The sequence below is a fragment of the Haematobia irritans genome, chromosome 3, assembly GCF_050003625.1.
Source record: "Haematobia irritans isolate KBUSLIRL chromosome 3, ASM5000362v1, whole genome shotgun sequence".
Classification (NCBI taxonomy): domain Eukaryota; kingdom Metazoa; phylum Arthropoda; class Insecta; order Diptera; family Muscidae; genus Haematobia; species Haematobia irritans.
This window is the reverse complement of record NC_134399.1, coordinates 23,860,956-23,869,218: the sequence shown is the minus strand read 5'-3', so window position 1 is coordinate 23,869,218 and position 8,263 is coordinate 23,860,956. Positions and strand designations below refer to the sequence as shown.

Sequence of the window (8,263 nt, the reverse complement as noted above, 5' to 3'; positions counted from 1 at the left end):
TAAAAAAATTTTGCCGAAAGTTGTGAAACTAAAATTTGTCTGAAAATGGAAACTAAAATTTTTCTGAAGATGAATCATAACCTTCGGGTAAATTATATTAAGATTTAATAAAAAAAAAAAAAAAACAAGTATATACGGCCGTAAGTTCGGCCAGACCAAATCTTATGTACCCTCCACCATGGATTGCGTAGAAACTTCTACGAAAGACTGTCATCGACAATCGAATTACTAGGGTTGTTGTATCTTAAAACTTCTCAACATCGTTTTATAGATTGTGAGTTAGTCCATATGTGGTATATATTAGACAAAAAAGGTATGTATAGTTAAGTCTACAAATAATTACGAATCGACATGGACTTTTTAAACGATACGTAGAGAGCCAGAATTGAAATATGGGGGTCGCTTATACACTGAAAAAAAAAAGTATACTCGGTTCCAAAGATTTTGTCTTTACTTTAAAAAATTTGGTATTGATTCCGAGCCAAAGAAGCGGAGAATACAAGTAAGGATACTTTTAAAACACAATTCTCTTTTAAATTTAGGTTTTGTGTACTTGCTTCTAGGAAGCAAATTTTAATTTTTCGCTTTCTCAGCTTTTTTTCTTCATATGCTATCAAAGTCCTTAACGGCAACTTTATTTTCCAAATTAGGACTCGACTTCCAGTAGAAATTATGCTATGTTTGAAGTAAAAAACTTCTTTAAAATAAAGTTTTGAAAAACATGTCGTACATTTGAACAATTTTTTGCTTTGTAGTCAAGATGCAAAAAGACAACAAATTTAAAGACAATTTCATTAAATTTAAAGAATTTTTCTGAATTATTAAAGTCAAGTTGACCTTAGCCTATAAATTGTTTCTTTCATGTTAAGATACCCATTTTTAAGTCAAATCACTTAATTATAAGGACAATACGACTTCATAGAAAAGTTTATCGACTTTTGGACAAGGAAAATAACTTTATTTTAGAGAAATACGTCTTCTATGCTAAGCAAAATTTGTATTCGTATTTTAAAGACATGAAATCTTTGACCTCACGACAATATTTTTTTCAGTGTATGGGGGCTATATACAATTATGAACTTGATATGGACATATTTTTGTGTGATATATATAACTATAGACCGATATGGACCTAGTTAGACATGGCCATATCCTAGCACAATGTACCAAATTTCAACTGACTCGGATGAAATTTGCTCCTCCAAGAGGCTCCAAAACCAAATCTCGGGATCGGTTTATATAGGGGCTATATATGATTATGGACTGATATGGACCACTTTTGGCATGGTTGTTAAATATCATATACTACCACCACGTACCAAATTTCAGCCGGATCGGATGAAATTTGCTTCTCTTAGAGGCTCCGCAAGCCAAATTGGGCGATTGGTTTATATGGGGGCTATATATAATTATGGATTGATATGAACCAATTCCTGCATGGTTGTTGGATACCATATACTAACATCACGTACCAAATTTCAACCGAATCGGACGAATTTTGCTCTTCCAAGGGGCTCCGGAGGTCAAATCTGGGGGTCGTTTTATATGGGGCCTATATCTAATTATTGATCAATTTTTGCATAGTTGTTAGAGACCATATACTAACACCATGTACCGAATTTCAGCCGGATCGGATGAAATTTGCTTCTCTTGGAGGCTCCGCAAGCCAAATCGGGGGATCGGTTTATATAGGGGATATATATAATTATTGACCGATGTGGACCAATTTTTGGATGGTTGTTAGAGACCATATACTAACACCACGTACCAAATTTCAACCGGATCGGATGAAATTTGCTTCTCTTAAAGGCTCCGCAAGCCAAATCGGGGGATCGCTTTATATGGGGGCTATATATAATTATGGACCGATGTTGACTAATTTTTGCATGGTTCTTAGAGACCATATACTAACATCATGTACCAAATTTCAGCCAGATCGGATGAAATTTGCTTCTCTTAGAGCAATCGCAAGCCAAATTTGGGGTTGCGTTTATATGGGGGCTATAAGTAAATGTGAACCGATATGGCCCATTTGCAATACCATCCGACCTACATCAATAACAACTACTTGTGCCAAGTTTCAAGTCGATAGCTTGTTTCGTTCGGAAGTTAGCGTGATTTCAACAGACGGATGGACGGACGGACATGCTCAGATCGACTCAGAATTTCACCACGACCCAGAATATGGGGCTTTATGGGGTCTTAGAGCAATATTTCGATGTGTTACAAACGTAATGACAAAGTTAATATACCCCCATCCTACACACAAAAAAAAATTTTTCTAATTCAATCACGAAATTAATTGATCCAATTAATTTTTTAATTGAAATGTCTTCAATCGCAGAAATGATAGTATCAATTAAAAAATTAATTGACAGTCAATTTAAAAAAAATTAATTGATCCAATTAAATATTTAATTGATACTATTAATTTGTGCGATTGATTTTTATTTCAACTAAAAAATTTGTTGAATCAATTAAATTTTTAATTGAATATTTTTTAAAACTCAATTAAGATTTAAATTGGAAAAATTTTCGTGAAAGTTTTTTCTGTGTATGGTGGAGGGTATAAAAAATAAGTGTCTGGTAATAAAAAATATTGCTAACATTTTTGGGTTTACACTGAAAAGTTCCAAGGAATTTTTCTTTCAAAGAGATCAAAATATTTCCTCAATCAAAAAATGGTTTCGCTTTCGTTAGACTGAAATGCCAAAATAGCCGATTTCCTTCACACAAAAATTTTTTTTTCTGATTCAATCACGAAATGAAATGATCCAATTCATTTTTTAAGTGAAATGTCTTCAATCACGAAAATGATGGTATCAATCACAGTTTTAATTGTGCATAGAAAAATTTCTTGATTAAAAAATTAATTGATTTTGTTAGCAAACTTCAATTAATTTTTGAATTGATTCAATTAAAAATTTAATTGATGTTGATTGCAAAACTCAATTAATCACAGTTTTAATTGTGCATAGAAAAATTTCTTGATTAAAAAATTAATTGATTTTATTAGCAAACTTCAATTAATTTTTTAATTGATTCAATTAAAAATTTAATTGATGTTGATTGCAAAACTCAATTAATTTTTTTTATTAAAAAAGATAACTATTTGCAATTACTTTCTGAATTGGCTTAGAGTTTTTATTTCAATTAACAATTAATTGTTTGAAACACATTTCTAATTAAAAATTAAAAAATGCTCATCTTTTGTTTTAACTGACTTAGTCTTTCGAATTTGATTAAAAAGTTACTTTTATCAATTAATTGTTTAATTGAAAATTTTAAAATTTTCAATCATTGACTTAGTTAACTTAATGTTTCTATCTTGATTAAAAAGTTAATTGTATTAATTAATTTATTAATTGGAAAAATTAATAATTTAATTAATCAATTAATTTTTTTTTATTAAAAAAGGTAACTATTTTCAATTACTTTCTGAATTGGCTTAGAGTTTTTATTTCGATTAACAATTAATTGTTTGAAATACATTTTCAATTAAAAATTAAAAAAAAATGCTCATCTTTTGTTTTTACTGACTTAGTCTTCCGAATTTGATTAAAAAATTATTTTTATCAATTAACTTTTTAATTAAAAATTTTCAATCATTGACTTAATTAACTTAATGTTTCTATCTTGATTAAAAATTTAATTGTATTAATTGATTTATTAATTGGAAAAAATTTCAACCTCAATTAACTTTTTAATTGGAAATATTTTGGTGATGTTTTTTTTTCTGTGTTTATAAATTCAGCTCGTTCGCTTCGGATATGAGAAATTGTCTGTTGATTTGAATTAGAATATTGTGTGAATTTTTATATAAATTCAAAAGGCCTCTGCGGCTATTATAGCATATATATGCTCAGATTCATAAAATATATGAAAAACACATACTTCATAAAATGTTCATAAAATTTATGAAACTGTTCAGTTTTCTCAAATTTGACAGATTATTCATGAACACAATGTTTGGAGTTCCTTTCTCTGTGGCTTAGAATTTTGAAAGCTTCTACTCATCTTTAGTCTTAGTCTTATCTTATTTCCAGAAAATTGCGAATATTTACAACTTTTTTGCGTTTTGTGTTTTTTTTGTACATGAAGTTTTTAGAAACTAATGACTTTTAACATTTTTATATAAAATATCTATATAATCAAAATTCTTACAATAAGCTAAACTTTAAATATAATTTACAAAAAAACACGTAGCCACACAATACTTTGGTACACCACTAAATGAACTGTGAGAAAAAAAGAAAATTCAATTAATTTTAAATTAATCTCCTTGCTCACCTACAATAGTGGATTGATTATCTCAAGGCATATTTGAATATCTTGTACCTCATGGCTTTTGTTTTACGGGGACTATAAATTATTGGTTATTTCTAACTAAAATGTGGTGGTTCCTACAAAAAAAAAACCAACACTCCCACAAACTAACATAAACAATAACAAAGTTTCCTACATTTTCCCATTCAACAAATCAACAAAATGAACTGAAACTAAACTAAGATCTATGCCATATAAGCCTCAGATCCCATTGGATATTTTGGGTTACCTTATTCATTGTTTGAAACCATGATCCTGTTTAATCATATCGGCTGCTTTCTCGGCTATCATAAAGACCGGACCATTGGGATGGCCAGACATAATTTCAGGCATTATACTGGCATCGGCTACACGTAAATTCTTAATGCCATAGACCCTGAGACGAGGATCCACCACAGCTGCTCTATCCGATTTGGGACCCATTTTGGCAGTACCCGAATAATGGTAAATGGTAAAGGTGAAATGTTTCACATAGCATTCCCAATAGGCATAGGAGGCAAATTCATATTTGCCACAGGTGGGTATACGTTTATCCCACATTTTGGCATCGATTTTCTTGAAACCTTGCTGGTTCATTAGACTGATGGCCTTGAGGAGACCCCTTACCGATATGTCCACATCATAGGGATGGGTAAAGTAATTGGCATAGATCAAAGGATATTTGAAGGGATCGGTAGATTTAAGCATAATACGACCTCTACTCTTGGGTCTCAAGATCATGGGGAAGATCATAAAGGCATTGAGATTGCGTTCTTCGATTTCGGCAAACATATTGTCATAGATGCTCTTCTTCAAACCGAAACCACGGGAAATGGCGGGATTTGAGGACATGGAGCCACCAACCAAGAACAATTCAACATCTGGCCAACCATCTTCCAATTCGGGATGATCCAAATCCCAGAAGGCAATGGCCTCACAGCCTCCAGGCGATCCATAGGGACCTTCTTGACGATTGAATCTATTTAGCCAATTGGGTTGGGCGAAATCTTCGAAATGCAGGGAGGTGGCATTGGTGGTAAAGGTAACGGCTGGCGCTGTATGATCCTGGAGGTTGAAACCCACAGCTAAATCTGCCAAAGCTTTAATGCCAAACTCCTTCAAATGTTTGGCAGGACCCACACCAGACAACATCAGCAATTGGGGAGTATTAATGGCTCCTGCCGATACAATAACCTCACGGCGGGCCATAATCTTATGTTCATGACCATCGGTACTAACCAAAACACCAAAGGCTGTCTTCGTTTGGGGATCAATCAATATTTTGGTTACCAAAGCATTTTTCTTGACATGTAAGTTGGGGCGTTTTCCCTTCAAGGGATACAGATATGAACGATTGGAACTCCAACGGGTGGAATTGCGAGTGGTGGTATGCAAATAGGCTACACCTGTTTGAATATGGCCATTGTAGTCACGATATTTCAGACCATCCTGTTGGGCAGCCTCCACAAAGGCATTGGCTATGTCCGAGCGCCAATTCACATAGGAGATTTTGACAGGACCTTGACGGCCCACCATATCGGGATCGGCATCGGGAACACTGGAACCTTCGTATTTCTTGAAATAGGGCAAGACATCATCGAAACCCCAACCTTCATTGCCCAACTCTTCCCAGCGATCATAATCACGACGATTACCACGGGTATACATCATATAATTCAAGACCGAGGAGCCTCCCATGACTTTGCCTCTGGGCCAATTACAGCGATTGTTATTCATGGCCAGACAGGCCTTGTCGGAGGGCTGAGTACGATATTTCCAATTCATTTCACCCAATTGCAAGAAATGAGCCACAATTGGGACATCCATTATGAGGCGTTCGGGGCCACCAGCTTCTAGCAATAGAACTTTCCATTTGGGATTTTCCGAGAGGCGGGCAGCAAGTGTACAACCTGCAGTACCAGCTCCCACCACTATGAAATCGTATTCACCTTCCATTTGCACTTGATTGTCATAGTTTTCTAATTCCACATCTTCTTGACCGCGTCGCAGAAAGTCCAAAGTTTCCAAAATCACATTACGATCTTGGGACCATGTAAGGCCTACAAAAAGTCCACAAAATGCCACTAAGGCCAACACCAATTGAGGTTTGAACATTGTGAAGGAATTTCGTCTTTTTTTTCAAAACAACAACAGTTCACTTTTTTTTCAAATTCTTCTTCAAAATTATTTAAAAATTTTTCATAACAGTTTTTTTGTGTGTTTTTCTTTAGTTTTAATTTCACTTTTAATTGCCGATTTCTTTTAAAAATTTAATAATTGTGCGATGTCTGTTAGATATCGTTTTTTGGGCGATTCGCGCCTCTTGATTATTAGCCAACCAACCGTTCTGTTGCCGATCTTAACTCGCAATGTCTGCAGCCAAGTCTTATGTTTTGGTTTTAATGGCTAAAACAAATGTCTTAGGAATGAAACTTGTGATAGTCTCAAAAAAAAAAAAAAAAAAAATACCAAAGCCAAACAAAATATAATTTTTGTCCATAGGTTCTTAATGAGCAGAGCTGTTGCGCATGCGCAAACCGTAGAAGCAAGCTAAGCTTACCAACAAAACTCTTGCAAAAAACTGGTTGGCTTTGGCCACTGCAAATCACCTCCTACCCTCGCTTATCATCAACCATTCTCAGTTGGTCCATTCAGCTGAGCCGTCATGATTCTGTAACAGCACATGTTGGTCTTGATGTTTGAACTTAAACTTTGAAAATTAAGAAAATAGCATTACGCAGCATCAGCCCAAGCCAATGTTTGGAGAATTCTTGGCCGGTCTATGCCGCTGTCTGTGCATTCGTTTGTCCGTCCATCCGTCCGTCCGTCCGTCTGTTTGTGTGTCCAAGCAGTCATTTTGCCATCCATCGATTGTCTAGTCATAGAGTCAACACTTGTCTTCCGATCAATTGGCCAACGGCTATATCATGGTGATGTTTGGGTCTTTTTTAATTGTTTCAATTTTTTTTTTTTTTTTTTCGTTTGCCTTAAAGTCACCATCTATGGTAACGTATATTCTTGTTCTGGCTGATGATTCTTTATCTTTTGCCTCTGGACATTTTTATGAGATTTATGTTTAATGCTTACTCATTTTTTTCCTATTTAACTTTCGGTTTTGTTTTGTTTTAAATACCAAAGTTTTTTTTCTTTTTTTTTTTGATAAAAACAATGAATTACTTCTTTGTTTGCAACAGCCACGCATGTGCAGACCAATTTTTAGCATAAGATTGGTTTCTTTGATAACATGTCATTTAGCACGTACGACATGCTTATGATAGCAAGTGACTACCTTGCCTAACCCCCAATTTAAATTAAAAATAGTTTTACAAAAAAAATTCTAGAAAAATAGAAAACTATAAGAAATTGTTAAAGCCATTGATAGCTAAAAGAATGAATGTCCTCTAGATCAGAAAAGGATGAAAAAATGAAAATTTATATTTTAACAAAAATAAAATGACACAGTTTTAAATTAAAAAAAAAATTATAATTAATTAAATGTTTAAGTTATAATAAAAGTGATAATACGCTAAATACGCAAATTTTATTTCTATAGAAAATTTTGTCAAAATTTTATTTCTATAGAAAATTTTGTCAAAATTTTATTTCTATAGAAAATTTTGTCAAAATTTTATTTCTATAGAAAATTTTGTCAAAATTTTATTTCTATAGACAATTTTGCTTATATTTTATTTCTATAGAAAATTTTGTCAAAATATTATTTGGAAAGAAAATTATGTCAAAATTTTATTTCTATAGAAAATTTCGTCAAAATTTTATTTTTATAGAAAATTTTGTTTCTATAAAAAATTTTGCCAAAATGTTATTTCTATAGAAAATTTTCTCAAACCTTTATTTCTATAGACAATTTGGTCAACATTTTATTTCTATAGAATATTTTGTCAAAATTTTATTTCCATAGAACATTTTGTCAAAATTTTATTTCTATAGAAAATTTTGT

At 32.8% G+C, this 8,263-nt stretch overlaps 1 protein-coding gene across 1 annotated transcript; it reads right to left on the bottom strand.

Moving 5' to 3' along the window:
- Positions 1–4,300: 4,300 nt before the first annotated feature.
- Positions 4,301–6,581, bottom strand: LOC142229632 (glucose dehydrogenase [FAD, quinone]-like). The gene has a single exon (XM_075300209.1). It carries the CDS (start codon positions 6,418–6,420, stop codon positions 4,561–4,563), a length of 1,860 nt encoding a protein of 619 aa, XP_075156324.1. The 5' UTR covers positions 6,421–6,581; the 3' UTR covers positions 4,301–4,560.
- Between the last annotated feature and the right edge of the window lie 1,682 nt (positions 6,582–8,263).